This window comes from Prunus persica, chromosome G5 (assembly GCF_000346465.2).
Source record: "Prunus persica cultivar Lovell chromosome G5, Prunus_persica_NCBIv2, whole genome shotgun sequence".
NCBI lineage: Eukaryota > Viridiplantae > Streptophyta > Magnoliopsida > Rosales > Rosaceae > Prunus > Prunus persica.
In genome coordinates, this window is record NC_034013.1 from 12,103,699 (window position 1) to 12,120,922 (window position 17,224).

The following is a 17,224-nucleotide window of genomic DNA, read 5'->3' on the forward strand; positions in this document are numbered from 1 at the left end:
GCTTCTGAGGATATCAAGAGGAAATAGAAAGAGTAACAAGTGGTGTAAATGGCCTCCGAGAGGGAAAGTTTCGACCTTTCAGGGCCATTACACCTAACTTCCATTGATTGGTGAGACCTCAAACTCTGCCTCTCCACGCCCACACAGTTTCTTTCAAAAGATGAATGAATAGTATTTTTAGGTTTGGAATCAAGTGTGTTTCTCTTTACCAAAATGGTATGGAGGAAGTTCTTGTGATTTTCCCCCTATTAGAATTTGAAAATAACTTCACAAAGAAGAAATCCAGTGAGCCCATATATCTTGTAAGAGAGGGGGAGAGAGCTATTTGCATGTTTATTTCATTTTATACAATTACCATTTGTACAGCTGCTGTGAGAAAGGAGATTTCAGACGAGACAGATTGAGAAACTGGCCGCAGCAAACAAATTTCTAGTGTTCCAATCCATCTTAGCATATATTCTCCTAATGGTAAGCTAATGGATCTTTTTTCTTTTACTTGTTTGCTTAACTTAAACTAAAGAACACTACGATTTTGGAATGGGAATGTGAACTTGGTATCCGACCTATCTTGCAGCAACATGGAACAATGTGGGTAGACTCAAATTAAGTTTCATGGACTGTTTAGTTAATAGTTTGAATGTGACAAGACAATCTTGGGTTAAATTTCCTTTGTAATACTGGTCTTTGCCCCCCTGAAAACATAGTCCACAAAAGTTTTGCAATTAGTTTCACATTTCTTTTCAAAACAATCTCCAACAGATAGATTGGAAGGTCATTTCTACTTGGACTGCATTTAAAATATTAAAGCAATTGGGCCCCAACTAATAGAGTTTTAATCTCGGGGAACGGCGTCCAAAGTTTTCTTTCTTATTTATCTGCATGATAACATTTTCATATAATTTTAGGTTTTTGTATCCACATTTTGATCATCTCATCTAGTGATTTAACCAATTTATAATTATTTGATTCTTGGCAGTTGTCAACTTGACACTTATTGATCTTCCCGGGCTTACAAAAGTGGCTGTTGGTAAGTATCATCGATCTCATAGATTTATCAATTGTTATGCAGGCAGGCACTTTACATGCATGTTTCTTTGCCATTCTATCTGTCTGAAAAAGTCTTAAGGAAAATGGAAGAAGGAAAGGTGGAACATAAAGCCCTCACTTTTAAAATTCAGGACCTGCCTTAACAAAAAAATCTGCTTGATCATGTTCCCCTAGGGAATTAAAGACCTTTTTTTTTTGGTCGGATAGGAACCTAACCTTTGACTTTTTTAAACAATTCTCATTTCATTTCCCTTGTTTTCTTTGCAAAAGAAGACAGAACTACTATCTGTATGTATAAGACACTAACAACTTTTCTTTGGCATGTAGAGGGTCAATCGGATACTATTGGGCGGACATTGAAAATATGGTTCGCTCCTACATTGAGAAGGTAATATCCACTGCAATGTTGTATTCTTTTTCAACATTAACTACGCTGAATCATTTTGTGTCTTCAACATTTTATGCAGCCCAACTGTATAATTTTAGCAATTTCACCTGCTAATCAAGATCTCGCTACATCTGATGCAATTAGAATCTCTCGTGAAGTGGATCCAGCAGGTGACTCTCAAACCGTTTTCTACACATTGCAAATATCTTTGCATAATTCTTGCCTGTTGTATCTAGCATAGGAAACTGTAGATGGTAAAGGATTCAGTCTATTGACATTCTTTTTACAGGGGAGAGGACACTTGGAGTCTTAACGAAGATTGATCTTATGGACAAGGGTACTGATGCAGTTGAAGTAAGTTTGCCTAGTATCTTGTTTTAAAACATGTGACACTGGATGATTTGGTAATGAACTATTAAGCTAGAAAGTCTAAAGAAATATAGCTTCCTGTTTTATTGCCTAAAAGATCTTTATGACTTTTCTATAGTTAAGAAACAGTGGAAGACCTATTTATGTGCATTTTGTATGTCGGACTCTAAAGTTAGTTATACCTGAATATTTCAAAAATTGCTTAGTATAGAGGTATCCAGGCTGATTCATGACTAGATGCATTTATAGGCAAAGAGTTATTTAGGGTTAGATACATAGTTCATACACACATATAGAAATGATCAAGTTCTGGCGTCCATTCCAGATCTGCCTTGTATATATACTCTCTTTGCAAGTCGCAATGATTAGCAAATCCCACTTTTTGGCTGTCACTTATTTATCTAGGAGTGTGGCAATGCATATATTTTGGATACCCTTATTTTACACAGTGAAGCACCATAGCTTTTGCAATTATCAATCCTGAGCTTCTTTTCCTTTTTGGGTTACTTAGATATTGGAAGGAAAGTCATATCGGCTAAAATTTCCTTGGGTTGGGGTTGTGAATCGCTCACAAGCAGACATTAACAAGAATGTTGACATGATTGCTGCCCGGCGTAGAGAACGCGAGTATTTTTTTACTACCCCAGAATACAAGCACCTTGCTCCAAGAATGGGTTCTGAGCATCTAGCAAAAATGCTTTCTAAGGTAGGCAACTGGATAGCCTTCATTAATTTGGTTTCAATATCTATAAGAGGAAATCAAGTTAGTAGATCTTTTTTTTATTTAATCTGTTGGGTAAATATTGGCCGTTTTCACTAAATTATTATAATGGTTACTGTCCCAGCATTTGGAAACAGTAATTAAGTCGAAAATCCTGGGGATCCAGCCCCTCATTAGCAAGACCGTTGCTGAACTTGAAGCTGAACTGAGTCGCCTTGGAAAGCCCATTTCTGCAGACGCTGGAGTAAGTTTGCTTTATTTCTTGTAGTATCATTTTAAAGTTTCTTGCTTTTAAAGTCAAATTAAGCGACTATGAAATTCACCTCTGTTTGTAATTTTTACAAGAGTTGCTATTGATTGATTGCTTTGGACATGCAGGGAAAACTGTATACAATCATGAAGATATGTCGTCTATTCGATGGAACATAGAAAGAACATCTTCTCGGTTACAATCTTGCAGGGAAAACTGTATGCAATCGTGCAGCTTGGCTCAGTATTCATTTTCTTGGTTAATCCATTTGATAAAATGGTCTGAAATTAATATGTTCTTTGTTGTCCACAGGCGCCCGGGCGGTGATAAGATTTACAACGTTTTTGATAACCAGCTTCCTGCTGCTCTAAAAAGATTGCAATTTGACAAGCAACTTTCAATGGAAAATATAAGGAAGCTCATTACTGAAGCTGATGGATATCAACCTCATCTAATAGCTCCTGAACAAGGTTACCATGGTCTCATTGAATCCTCTGTAATTACTATTAGAGGTCCTGCTGAGGCTGCCGTTGATGCGGTATGAAAAGAGATTACTTTTCCTTCTGTGTGAATTGCAAGTATTTACTTTATTACGCTGCTTGAACGATGATGAGTTATTTTCAAATTTTCACGATTCCAGGTTCATGCCATTTTGAAGGATCTGGTTCACAAGTTTGTTAATGAGACTCCAGTATGTTCACAACCATGTTTAATTTTTTGTTTCCATTGATTTTTTTTTTTTTTTCCTTTTGTTGTATTTTTGGTGTTAGTTTTGGTAGTTCTAGTAATACAGTGGTAAGTATTTTTTTTTTCTTGTATTCTTTTCCTCCTTTTGGTTATTCTTATTTCTCTTGGGTTCATAGATTCTTAAGATCTTGGATAAACGGTACTCTTTTTTGTTTGGCCAAATGTTCATACTTTTGCAAGTGGTTGGGTAAATTTTGCTCCTTGTTGTCTTACAGGAGCTAAAGCAGTATCCTGCTCTTAGAGTAGAGGTTACAAATGCAGCTAGTGATTCGCTTGAGAGGATGAGAGAAGAAAGTAAGAAGGCAACACTAAAGCTAGTTGATATGGAGTGTAGTTATCTGACAGTTGATTTCTTCCGTAAACTTCCTCAAGATGTTGAGAAGGGTGGCAACCCATCACATTCGATTTTCGATAGATACAATGATTCATATCTCAGGCGAATTGGTGAGTTTCATGAACTAAAAATTAGCCTTGCATGTCTTTTATGTTGGTTAAACTTTGTTTTATCTTCTATTAAACCAGTAACATGGTTAATTGCTAATCATGACAAAGCACCTTATCCAATCACTATGTTTTTTTGCTCTTTAAAAAAACAGGGATAACGATTCTGGCTGACGTCAATATGGTATGTGCAAGTTTGCGTTAACTCCATCCCCAAGTGTATTGTCTATTGCCAAGTCCGAGAGGCAAAACGAAGCTTTCTTGACCATTTCTACACTGACTTGGGAAAATTGGAGGTTAGTACAAAAATCTTCTACCTATAATTTCTGGGGGTGAAAATTGATCAATCTTTTGGAGGGCAAATATTGACTTTGGATTACTCTAAATATTTTGAACAGACAAAGCAGTTGTCCTCATTACTGAACAAGGATCCGGCAATAATGGAGAGGCGTTCTGCCCTTACGAAGAGGCTGGAGTTATACAGAAGTGCTCAAGCAGAAATTGATTCAGTTGCTTGGGCTAAGTAGGCATGCATCACATGCACCATTTCTTTTTGGATGTGGATTTTGTCGAGAAGGCCACACAATTCATTCATTTAAGATTTTTTTGTAATGGGGAAATGAGGGGGGTTTGGGAGCCCCCTTGTTTCATTTTAGCCTTCATTTTATGTGCTAACAAATTGACAAGGGGTGATGCCATCTTTTACTTGATGTCGTTATGCTTGTTTTTTCAACTGTGACATTTATATACTATATATGATTTGCTAAATGGATGTCATATTTTTTAATGTGCTTTGTACTTTAAGCTTTTTTTAACCAATTTTAATGTTTTCTAAATTATCCAACTTCTTTATTTTAATTTCTAATTGGTTTCTACTTTTTACTCTTCTAAATCTAGTCTCTTTTTCCCCCAACAGGCTGTATCCTAATCCCCTCTCTTTTCATCTCCAGTTTCTTGTCGCGGTCGTTTCATTTCCAATTTTCACTACTAGAAAAAAGTAACATTATTTTCACCCCAATATTACGTTTTAATAATTACACAAGGGAGGATGGGAGGTTGAAGGGCTGTCGCTGTCTCTCTTTTCCGTTGATTAAAACAGTAACATGACACGATAATACATTTCTACACCACTCTGCTCACCCTTGCCATGACAAGTTTTTGGGTGCAAAGATTTTTTTTTTCTTGACAAAAATGAAAAGGGTAAATTACTCAAATGGTCCTCAAACTTGTACACGATTTACATTTTGGTCCATAAATTAAATTATTAGTCCAAATGGTACATAAACTCTATGTTAATCACCCATTTGATCCAACCGTTACATTTTCTGTGAGTTTTTAACAAGTCAATGCCAGTGATGGGGTCTATGATGGGTATATGCGTCTTTTTAAACCTGAAAGGGTATATGCGTCTTTTTAAACCTCAAAAGGCTTTTGATTGTCTTCTTCAATTAGCTTCAGTTCGTGAAAAAGGAGGTGCGAAGGCAACAACAGAGATTTTGGAGTTGTTAGGGTTCCTATTTGGGGGTTTTGCGGGAATTTCTGGATTTCGATCATTGTGGATGCTCGTCATTGATGGAGTTTGAGTTCCGTTGGGGTGGAGAGAATCCCAAATACGGTAAGGGATTCTCTGTTTGTATTTTATATTCATCTTGTTTTGCAAATCGATGTTTTTTGTTTGCAAGTGTGTGGTCCAAGGTCAGTTTCTTTATGTTGAAAAGATACTCTGGCATTTTATTTCCTTTATGCTGGGATTGACTGCAAAGTATAGGTTTTTATGTTTGGTGTGGTCCCTTTGTTGTCTACTTCACACTTAATTCACTATTAGCATTGAGTGAAACGGTAAAAAAAATTAAAACTCTAAACCTGTAGCATTAGATAAAGGAGTGTGCAGCTAACTCTGAAATTTGATATGTACTGTTTGCAGCTATCTCTGACAGAGTCACTCTTGAACTACACCATGGGGGTATGTTTGAAAATGGGGTTTATAAAGGTGGTAAGGTCTGTTATTTAGATAATGTTGTTGATGACTTTCTATCATTGTTGGATTTAAGGAAGATAGGGAAAGAATTGGGGTATACAATAGATGTTTCAAAAATTGAGCAAACTATGGAGATTAGGTATAGAAAGGCTGGAGAAAAGGATGGTACCATATTGGAGCTTATTACCTATGATACTAAAGTAGTTGAAATGGTTGGATGCATGCCATGTAATAGGGTTCTTGTGTTGTACTATACAGATTTGGAAAATTCAAATGGTAATGGGCTTGGGAGTCAAGCATCTGCTGCATGGCCTAGTTTGGATAGTGCAGAATATAACTATGATGCAGATGTAGAAAATGATGGGAAGGGTGCCACATGGCATGCATTCAATGAACTAGGGGATGCAGATGCATATGTAGAAGTTGGAAATGAAGGGGAAAATGAGGTTGCAGCAACTGAGAATGGAGAGGAAAATAAGGCTGCAGCAACTGAGAATGGAAAGGTTGGAAATGAAGGGGAAAATGAGGAAAATGATGCAGAATTTGTGGATAGTGATTATGAATTCAGTGAACAAGAAGATGAGGTGCTTGTAGCTGAGAATGTGGTAGTTAGGGGCTCAAGTGGTGAGCCCAATGTAGGTGAGAACATTGGGACTACTGTTCAGGCCAATGCAGGTGAGAATGTTGAGCCTACTGTTTAGCCCCATGGACATGAGAAAGTTGGGCCTACTTATGATGCTCCAGGAGAGGTTTCATCAGATGGTGCTAACACATTGGATTTGGACACAGGAAGTGATGAAGAGGATCAGGATCAGGGTAATGGTGAGGAAAAGGGCAAAAGAAAGAAAAAGAAATTGCCAAAGTTGAAGGAGTACAGGAGAGAGGTGGATTTAAGGAATCCAGAGTTTAGGATGGGAATGCGATTTGCAAACAAAAAGGTATTGAAAGAAGCTGTGGAGGAGTATGCAATTCTACATGGTAAGTTGATAAAATTAAAAAAAAATGACAAAGTGAGGCTCCAGGTAGTATGTATGGGAGGACTGAAATGTCCATTTTATTTATATGCTTCAAAGATAGATAGGAGTGAATCTACATTTGTAATCAAGACTATGAGCCTAGAACACTGTGGGAGGGTCGACAAGTTGAAGTATGCCTCATCTAAGTGGCTTTGCAATAAGTATTCTAAGAAGCTGAAGAGAGACACAGACTTGGATGTGAAATCATTGCAAGAGGATGTTTTGGAGGATTATTGTATGAATGTCACAAGACATCAAATATATAGGGCCAAAAAGAAGGCCAAAGTAATGATTGAAGGGAGTTACATAGAAAAATATGCTAGGTTAAGGGATTATGCAGAGGAATTGAAGAAGGCAAACAAGGGAAGTACAGTTGTAATTAAAACTGAACAAGTGGGGGGCCAAGCTATCTTTCTAAGGATGTATGTTTGCTTCACTGGTTGCAGGCAGGGATTTTTAGATGGACGCAAACCAGTTATTGGTGTTGATGGATGCCACATAAAAGGTCCTTATCCTGGCTAGATTTTGACAGCAGTTGGGGTGGATGCAACAATAGCAGTTTCCCAATTGCTTATGCAGTTGTTGAGATCGAAAGCAAACAATTGTGGATCTAGTTTCTTAGGCTGTTGATTGAAGATCTAAAGATTACAAATGGTTTGTCATATGTGTTCATTAGCGACAAGCAAAAGGGACTCATACTTGCAATTAAGACTCTACTTCCAACTGCAGAGCACAGGATGTGTGTTAGACACTTATATAATATTTTTAGATCATCACACTCTGGTCTTGCTCTAAAACACATATTGTGGGTTGCAGCAAGAGCCACAACTATGCCTTGGTGGGAAGCAGAAATGGAAAATATGAAACAAGAGGATGAGGAAGCGTGGAAATGGCTCACTAAGAGACCTGCAAAGAATTAGAGTAGATGTCACTTTGATACACGGTTTAAGTGTGATCTGTTGTTGAACAATCTTTGTGAAAGTTTCAATTCAGCAATAGTAGATGCAAAAGATCAGTCCATTTTGACTTGCTTGGAGAGGATAAGAGTTCTTGTGATGCTTAGGATGGCAAATAGAAGGGCTGCATGTCCGAAATGGAAACATCTAGTTGGGCCAAGAATCTTCAAGATAATTGAGAAAAACAAGTTAGATGCCTCCACGTGCATTCCTCCACTGGCTGGCTTGCAAACATATCAAGTGACCCACATGTATGGTGGAGAATTTGTTGTGGATCTTAGGGCAAGGACATGTTCTTGTCAGAGGTGGGATTTATGTGGGATACCATGTGGCCATGCAATTTCTACAATTTTTCAAAGGGATGAAAGCCCCATTGATTATGTGGATGAATGTTACAAGCCTGCAACTTATATGAAGTCATATGAACCAATGATTTATCCCATCCCTTCAATGGATCAGTGGGCTAAATCTGGGCATCCTCCAATACATCCCCCAAATGTTAGGGTACAGCCAGGAAGGCCCAAAAAAACTAGGTCCAAAGAATCTGCTGAAATTCTGGTACCACAACTACCCCCACCACATCCAATGCCTCCAAATTATGTTCAACCAAGAGACAAGCTTAGAAGACTTTTTATTAAGATCACATGTAGGAGATGCGGTCAAAGTGGCCATAATAGGGCAACTTGTGACAGACACAGCTCAGAAAATCAACAGGTAATTATTTATTATGCAAATTTAGAGTTGTTACATGTTTTGGAAGTAATAATTCCTTGTGCTCTTGTAGGCAAATGCATCTTTTGCCCAAAAAGAGGTTCACACTAAGGGAGGGGCAGTTAGAGTGAGGGGTAGAGGACAAGGAAGAGGAATAGCCAATAAGGCTCCAGCTGTTGCAAAAGAAGTTGCTACTTCTTCACAACAAAGTGTACGTTTTTTAGGGTATTTTTCTTCAAATATGTTGTCTCACAAATCTGCAATTTAGTTGCGAACTTATATTGGTCCTCTTTGTTTAGGTGGCAAGAGGTATAAGAGGTTGGCCAAGAAGTATGCTCAGAGATATGGGAAAAAGGTTGGCTAGAGGAACAGGAAGAGCTATTGAGGCTCCAGCTGTTGCAACTGAAGTTGCTACTTCTTCACAACAAAGTGTATGTTGTTTGGGGTTTATTTTTCAAATATGCTCACTTACTTTTTTGCAATATAGTTCAGAACTTATATTGGTCCTCTTTCTTTAGTTGGCAAGAGGTGTGGGAAGAGGTTTGCCAAGAACTATGGTCAGAGGTTTGGCAAGAGGGGGCACATTCAAAAGGGCTGCTATTAGAGGAGGAACATTCAAAAGGGTTGCTATTAGAAGAGGAACATTCAAAAGGCCTACAGAAGTTCTATCACAACCATAATCATTCACAAGGCAAGGGGAATCATATATATTTTGTGTAATTTGGGATGTGGATTTTGTTCAGGATATGCATTTTGGTTATGTAAAGGCCCTGCATTTTGGCTTACAGTACAAACAATAGGATCACAGCTTTTTGGATGTTATTTTGTGGATTTACATCTTCTGGATTAGAGTTACACTATGCCTTTTGGTTTAGGTTCTGTAATTTGGGATGTAATTTTATGGAATCACAGCTTGTGGATTAGAGTTAACTCTACATATTGGTAATGGAATTGGTTTATGCTGTGCAATTTGGTTATGGAATTGGTTTTTGGCTATGGGATTGGTTTTTGGCTATGGGATTGGTTTTTGGTTATGGAATTGGTTTTCATTTATGAAATTGGTGTGGTTTTGGTTATGGAATTGTTTTACCTAAAATACTCCACAAACTATTTCATAGCTAACAAACACCACATTACATTCATACATATAATCCCATTACAAACCTAAAAGGCCATTACAGACCTAACATTCATAGCTAAATCTTTCTACTCATCACCAAAATTACAAACAAACACCATAAAAGGATCAAAGCAAACCCCAATTTCAATTGTCTCTGTCTACTCCATTCCAATTCCTTTTTTCCTTCAATAACAACACACACTTTCTCTTCCAATTTTTTCTTCTCTACTTCCACTAATCTCAGTTGCTCATCTCTTGCTCTAATTTCTTCCTCCATACCTCTGAGTCTTCTAAGCAATCTAGGAAGCACTTCCTTTCCTCTTGGACATGTTTCATTATCCAGCCATTCAAAGAAATGATGTCTTGTTTGGCTATTCTGCACATCATTTGTTACACACAATCAATCAGAGCCCAGCACACCATTCAATTCTTCACTTAAACATAACAAAACCCTTACTCTATCTTACCCGATTTTGGTCGCATGCCTCAAACCTTCTTCCCCAGTTCAGATCTGTCCATGAAGTGCATCGTTTAATCTTCATCCCACAAAAGCAATACCGATTGGATCGAGTTGAATTTGTTGAGCTTTCAGACATTGCAGCCTTCGTTGAAGAAGAAGGTGGATTCCTCGAATGACGCCTTTGTTGCTTTAAGAATTGGCTATTCTACATGGTTTGGACGGTTTTACTCTTAAATTTGACGACAATATTGACAGAACCTAACGGTTGGATCAAATGGGCGATTAACATACCATTTGGACTAATAATTTAATTTAGAGACCAAAATATAAATCGCATACAAGTTTGAGGACCATTTGAGTAATTTACCCAAAATGAAAAAGTTCCTAGTTTTGCTAATCTTTCCTTTTTATAGGTGAAAATAAAGAGACAGAATTTAAACGTACGAGGAGAGCATAACCCAGACAAAAACAGAGAAAAGGGTCTCCTCCTAGCGGGTCGTTTAACAGCTTGAGCCTCAAAAGTATCAAAACCCAAGCTTGGATCTCTAAAAGGAGGAAGACGTAGACAGGTTAACGCTAAAACACACCAACCGCTCAGCCCTCCCCTCCCTCTTCGGATATATATAAAATAACCTCCCTTTTGAAACAAACAATCACACAAGCAGGCTCTGTCATCACCACCTTTTATTTCTTTTAGGTACATTTTTTATATAAAAAGTTTCTTAATTTCAATAATTTGTTTTCACAAATCGATTTGTATTTGGTAATTCAACTGTTTTGAATCTCTGGCATTCCTTTCTGTGCTGTTTACCTGTCAGAAATGTGGGAGATGGTGGATTCATTTTAGCTTATTTTAATTGTGTGGTTGTCTCTCTGCCGATGCTTCTTCTTTGTTTTTGGTTTGGCAGTTTCTGGTGTGTCTGTTCTTGTTGCAGATATGTTTGAATCTTATGATGGGTTGGGCCTGATTTTCTTTCGGTTGATAGTTTTTCATTGTTTCTGATTAGTTTTGATCTCAAAATGGTGAAAGTGAATGGATCTATCTGGTGGGGTTGGCTTCTTGTCAGATCTGAATTGATTCAGATGAAAATATGGGCTTGGAAACTGTTTTTCACTTCATAATACATCTTGTTGGGGGTGGCTTGGTAAAGCAATTCTTGGATATCCTAGCTTAGTGAAAATTAAGGGAAATTTATAACCAAGTTTAAAAAATAATAATAATAATAATAAAAATAAAAAAAAGGCAAACCATGAATTTGGTTCATATTCTTTGGTCCTCTGTATTTCTCAGAAGTGTATGTATGCCTTCCATTTTTTTATATTAAGTACATGATATATTTAATGAGTACTGAGCACTTTCTGGACTTATGCAATGCAGAACAGCTTCTGAGGATATCAAGAGGAAATAGAAAGAGTAACACGTGGTGTAAATGGCCTCCGAGAGGGAATGTTTCGACCTTTCAGGGCCATTACACCTAACTTCCATTGATTGGTGAGACCTCAAACTCTGCCACTCCACCCCCACACAGTTTCTTTCAAAAGATGAATGAATAGTATTTTTAGGTTTGGAATCAAGTGTGTTTTTCTTTACCAAAATGGTATGGAGGAAGTTCTTGTGATTGACAGTAATGCTAATCGGCTGATTTTGTATCTTGAACTTTAAAAAAAAGCCATATGAAGATGGATGGTATTGTGCTGTTTTGTTGTTATGTGGAGTTATATGCTTGTTAGATTATGTATGCATCGATAATACTCACAATTGCAATTATCACTCAAGGGGTTCTGTTCTTCTAATTTGACCGAAGGTTTTTATCGACACAATTTGAAGGAATTTAGTGCTTGAATCATTCTTCTCAGGCAAAACATTGTCGATATGAATCAATTACTTTTCTTTGAATTTGCAAGATGATATGGGATTTAAAATGTGTGCCACTGTATGCAGGCAGAATACTCAACATCAAAGGTCTGTTGCTGCATGTTTGGTTCAGGGTGTCTATGTTGTTGAGCGGGACCGCCAAGAGGAACGTGAAGGGCCCCAAGCCCTTGCTCCTCCTTGGTGGGAGTTCTTCCATTTTAAGTTGCTCCGCAAGCTTGTGGATGATGTTGGTTTCTCAATCTTTGGTGCCATTTATGAATTCAAACCTCCTCCTTCTCTTTGTAACTCCCCATTAGAGGGAATACCTTGTTTTGTAATTGCCTTCCGAGGCACCTTGACGAAGAATGACTCAGTCTCACGAGATCTTGAGTTGGATGTTGAGGTGGTCCGAAATGGACTTCACCGGACATCTCGCTTTGAGATTGCTATGCAAGCTGTCCGGAATATGGTTGCTGCAGTAGGTGATTCAAATGTTTGGTTAGCTGGCCATTCCTTAGGGTCAGCCATGGCAATGCTTGCTGGAAAAACTATGGCTAGCAATGGCATTTTCCTCAAATCTTTTCTCTTCAATCCACCGTTTGTGTCTGCCCCAATAGAGAGGATTAAGGACAAGAGAGTGAAACACGGGATTCGGATTGCAGGCAGTGTAATTACAGCAGGCCTCACTCTTGCTATGAAGGCTAAACAACAACCACAACAGAGAAGTCATTCAGAAGAAAACCCTTTCACTACTCTGTCTGCATGGTTCCCTGGTCTATTTGTCAATCCAGCTGATGACATCTGCTCCGAATATATCGGGTATTTTGAACATAGGAAGAAGATGCAGGACATTGGAGCAGGAGCCATTGAGAGGTTAGCAACCCAGAATTCTCTTGGGGGTCTACTAATGCATGCAATGGGAAAGCAGCCAGCGCCGGAGCCTCCATTGCACCTCATTCCTTCTGCAAAGCTGACAGTTAATTTGACCCCGTCACGGGATCTTAAAGAAGCCCATGGAATTCACCAATGGTGGAGAGACGATCTGCAACTCCAGTCTGAGGTTCACAAATACAGATAGTTTTCGGTGTGATTGTTCTGATTATTTTCCATGTACTCGTGGTTTTAAGTAGTCAAACAGCCTCCAATCGTGTTTTCATCAGTCATGATTTTGGAAAGAATAAACTAAAGAAATGAAGAAGTTTACTAGTTAAGGAAGAAGAGGAGCAAGTAGGGAGCTGCTTGGTTGTGTGAATGCAATGGCATATGAGTTGTAAATTATGAGTTACAGAAAGGAAATTTCATTTGAAGTTACTGATTTCTTTCGTGGGTGGCTTAATGCTTGAAGTACTTCTCATTCGAATGACGGATCGATAGGTAAAAATTAAAATTAATAGAAAAGGTATTGTGGTGGCAAAAAAATAATTACGTACTGCTTTTCATTTTTTACTGGGAATGGTCCCAAATTGCTCCCGCAGGCCGCAACAAAGTGTGAACAAACATGGAGAAAGTCAAAAAAACGCATACTCGAATCCCAATGACCATCTTGACCCAAAAAAAAAAAAAAAAAAGATTCCCAATGAATGACCATGGCTCCCACTCTGCCATTTCCTGTTGTTTTTCTCTTTGGCAAAAGCACACTTTTTTACCATTGCCAATATCCCATTCACCATGTTTACTGAATTACCACCAATTACTGGTTGGGTTACTTTGATGTTTCCACACTTTCAAACTAGAAAAGGTGAATTAAACAGTAGTGGTTCTTCACAATCAAACTCTTTCATTTCACTCATCCCTATGATTATATTAAGCTAGAGGCTCCACAGGCACAGTTAAGATCCTTTACTTGATGATTGGGACCTGGGAGTTGGGGCCCATAACCCCCAATTTCAGCCTTAAATGCCCCAAATAATTGGCCAACTCTGTTCTATTTAGTCCAACTGCAAGACTAGGAATTTAGGATCTACCTTTACTTAAACTCTAATTAATCTCTCTCTCTCTCAACATTAAGCAAACCCAATAAAGAAAAAAAAAGAAAGCAAAAGCAAAAAGCTCCTCCCTTCCACTGCTCCCACCCTCCCTCCCTTTTCTTCAAGGCTCCTACAGCCTCTCCACAGTGTACACCACTGCCAACCCCAATTATCTCTACCTACTCCAACTCATCAAATCAACTTCAGCTTTCTGCTTGCTAGCCAATCAAGCTTTCAGCTTTATGAATTTATGACTAGCTAACACCACATAAAGAAACCCAAAACTCCTACCAAAAACAAAAACCCAGATGCATAATGACAGCTGAAGAGAGATTAATTGTTAAAAATCAATTCTTTTTTACACTTCCATTGATCAAATGGGTTAACAAATTGGGCACCCAAGTTACCAATTTTGGCAAAAACTAAAAAAGCTACACTCTTTTTCACTCATCAGAAGAAAGAAAAGCCAAAACTAACAAGCTAACAATGAAAACCCAACACAGACCCATCATTCACAGAAATCACAACTCTACACCCAGATTTAGCTTCCACATGGTGAGTGAAGAAGTGCATGACCCGAATCCGACCCGCCATCTGCAACCTCGACTCAATCTCCATCGTGGGTCCGCCGGCGCCACTCAACCCACTGTACCCGTCCCCGAACGTGGGCCCCAACGGGTTCTGGACCAACCCGACAGCCCGATTAGGATCGTTAACCGGGAACGACTGAACTGCAAAAGTGGCGGCCATGAACTGGGTCTGACCCGCTTCGATCTTGCCGGCGGGTATGAACATGAACCCGACTTGGTTTCCGGAGTAAAGAAGCTGAAGGCTACTGTCGAAGTGGCTGAAAGCTGCCCTGTTCGGGTTCCGAACGCCGACGTATTGGGCAAAGGTGAAGTTGACGGTTGAGTTTTGGATGGAGAAGGAGGGGAGCTGGACGGCGCTGACGGAGATTTTGGGGTCTTTGGGCTTGAAGACGGTGAAGTAGACTATGAGGATGACGATGACGACGAAAATTAGGAAAATTGTGGCGACGATGCAGGAGGCGAGGTTTGTGCGACCAGAAGGTGGAGGTTTGGGCCTCTGAGTCCGAGGCTTGCTCATGGCTAATTAATTTTGAGTTTAACAGAGAAAGATTGAAATTACGAGAAGCGGTGAAGCAGTGTGGATCTGTGTGACTGAGATTGAGACAGAGGAGAGAGAGACGGAATGAGTGTTTATAGAGAGAGAGGATATAGGGGTTGTGTTTGTATGTGGGTTTTGAGTGTATATATTGAATGGTAAGTGGTTAGGGGTCCTGGTGAGTTTGAGACAAAAGTGTGAAAAATAAACTTTTTCATTTCTCTGATTTTCCGGGTTTGAATTTGGAGGGTAATTTTTCTCTGACTTACTAAATTATTGGACAAATTTTAAATCACAAGTTAGAATTAACATAATCGATGGTTCAGAATTTTTAAATTTGATAAAATCTATATAAATAACTATTCTAATCACTTGAGTTGTAAGTCTCTTCTTATAATGATATAATTAACCAACAACGAATATGTATCCTCGCATTATGTTAATAAAGATAACTACAATTAGTTTTGACCAGAAACTATAATTATATCAAATTGAAACACTATATGCTACAAAATCAAAGAATAATTATGAATGTAACCCCACACAAACTTGATAAATGTCATCAACCTAATCTTTTGTTTCCTTGCACACCATTAAATTTATGATACAAAATGAGGATTAAAAGTCAATTGAACTAGTGAGGAAAAAGCAAGCACTAGACGCAGGTTTTTCTGTTTGGTTTAGTTTGAAAATGTTCTCTATTCTTGGGTGATGAAGAGTGGGGCTTTTGCTGTCTGTATGTCTGTCTTGCTGGGGCATGGACTTTGGTCCACGGGTGGATGCGAGTATGCAATCCAAGCCGTTGAAGGTTTCAAGAATTAAAGGTTGGGTGGGCCCAAGAAAGACAATTAGGAAAGTGGGTCTGACAAGTTTGCACAAGCATGTCGATAGGGTAAATTTGCATTTTTTATTTAGCAAAATGGAAATGAGACATCTTAATCATGCAGAAGAATAACAGTGTAATCTGATGACTAATGCTTGTTCTAATGTTGAGTGGGAATAACGAGTGCATGTGTTTTTAATTATGGTAAGAGCGGCTAAAAGTTTAGGACAAAACGGTGATTAGAATCTTAATTTAGATAAGTTTATAATGTTCTTAAATGGGGGCCACTCAAACTTGAGAAGGATTATTATTAGAAAAAAAGGTGCTTAAAATTAATGTTCCCTTTGCCAATGGTAATCTTTCTGTCAGCATATTTTGCTAAAACTTCTGTTGGGATCTTTCAGTAAAGATTGAGTTTGCTGAGGAGGAGTTTAGTTCAAATTTTGTCTTATTGGGCATGTTGAAATCAGAACAAATCTGATGCTGCTGTTTTGACATAATATTCCTGAAACTGATTGCATAATTTGAAGGTGTAACTTTGCATCTGTTATTAGAACTGGTTGTGCTAGAGATTGTTCATGGTAATTTTATTTCTGGGGTTAAAAGAAAAAAGATGAAGCATGGAAATCACTTCATTGAAAAAGTGCTTTTCCCTCACTTTTTTTGGGCTCATATAGATAGTGCCAACAGCAGAGCAGGTTTCAATTTTCAAACAGAGGAAAACTCACATGGGCTTTTGGCAGAGAACCAGCAAACCATAATTTCTCCAGTTTATTATTGAATGAAAGAGAGATTTTCAAACCAGCAATGCTGAGTTTTCAGTTTGAGCCTGTGGGGGATGGTAATCAATCATAGATAAGAAGATGCCACTGCAAGCTAGTGGTCTCTAGGTTCAGAAGTAGCTGGTGCTTGTTGACATTTTGTGATTCCCTATTGTTGGGTGTTTAAAATTAAACACCTACATTAAACAATCTAAGAGCAGAATAGCAATTATCAGCATCTTTCTCATTGTGATTGTTGTAAAAGCAGACTCTAATCACACTAGGTGAATGCAGAAATAAACTCAATGCAGGATATATCTCCATATATATAGGTGCTTCCAATCTTGGTTATTTTATATTTAAAACACAAGAGTTACAAGTTTTAAAGACAAACATTAGCTACCACAGTTGGGTTATATCATGATTCCCAACCTCTAAAACTTAGTTCACCAGGGATGATGCCTTGTAGTAGTTGTGAAAGGCTTCAAC

At 38.3% G+C, this 17,224-nt stretch overlaps 3 protein-coding genes and 1 pseudogene across 5 annotated transcripts; 3 read left to right on the forward strand and 1 right to left on the reverse strand.

Moving 5' to 3' along the window:
• LOC18775705 (dynamin-related protein 5A) lies at positions 1,412-2,793 on the forward strand. The gene is made up of 5 exons (XM_020564763.1): positions 1,412-1,435; positions 1,515-1,605; positions 1,725-1,789; positions 2,316-2,510; positions 2,650-2,793. The coding sequence occupies exons 1-5, from the start codon at positions 1,412-1,414 to the stop codon at positions 2,791-2,793; spliced, it is 519 nt and encodes a 172-aa protein (XP_020420352.1).
• Positions 2,678-4,750, forward strand: LOC109946247 (annotated as a pseudogene).
• Positions 10,636-13,381, forward strand: LOC18776877 (GDSL esterase/lipase At4g10955). 3 transcript variants are annotated; one of them, XM_020563645.1, is made up of 3 exons: positions 10,636-10,901; positions 11,583-11,696; positions 12,147-13,381. In XM_020563645.1, the coding sequence occupies exons 2-3, from the start codon at positions 11,635-11,637 to the stop codon at positions 13,135-13,137; spliced, it is 1,053 nt and encodes a 350-aa protein (XP_020419234.1). In that variant the 5' UTR covers positions 10,636-10,901; positions 11,583-11,634; the 3' UTR covers positions 13,138-13,381. The 3 variants fall into 3 exon arrangements, with proteins under 3 accessions (XP_020419234.1, XP_007209318.1, XP_020419235.1); XM_007209256.2 differs by having other exon boundaries at positions 11,588-11,696; XM_020563646.1 differs by lacking the exon at positions 10,636-10,901 and adding an exon at positions 10,923-11,068.
• Positions 14,336-15,344, reverse strand: LOC18776184. Its single transcript, XM_020563649.1, has one exon. The coding sequence runs from the start codon at positions 15,131-15,133 to the stop codon at positions 14,507-14,509; it is 627 nt and encodes a 208-aa protein (XP_020419238.1). The 5' UTR covers positions 15,134-15,344; the 3' UTR covers positions 14,336-14,506.

Bases quoted from the DNA above. Each gene is read 5' to 3' on its own strand.
- LOC18776184 (XM_020563649.1), bottom strand. From the start codon at position 15,133: ATGAGCAAGCCTCGGACTCAGAGGCCCAAACCTCCACCTTCTGGTCGC.
- LOC18775705 (XM_020564763.1), top strand. From the start codon at position 1,412: ATGGTTCGCTCCTACATTGAGAAG. The intron at 1,436-1,514 runs GTAATATCCACT...CATTTTATGCAG, and splicing joins TTCGCTCCTACATTGAGAAG to CCCAACTGTATAATTTTAGC. The intron at 2,511-2,649 runs GTAGGCAACTGG...TTACTGTCCCAG, and splicing joins TAGCAAAAATGCTTTCTAAG to CATTTGGAAACAGTAATTAA.
- LOC18776877 (XM_020563645.1), top strand. From the start codon at position 11,635: ATGGCCTCCGAGAGGGAATGTTTCGACCTTTCAGGGCCATTACACCTA. The intron at 11,697-12,146 runs GTGAGACCTCAA...CACTGTATGCAG, and splicing joins CACCTAACTTCCATTGATTG to GCAGAATACTCAACATCAAA.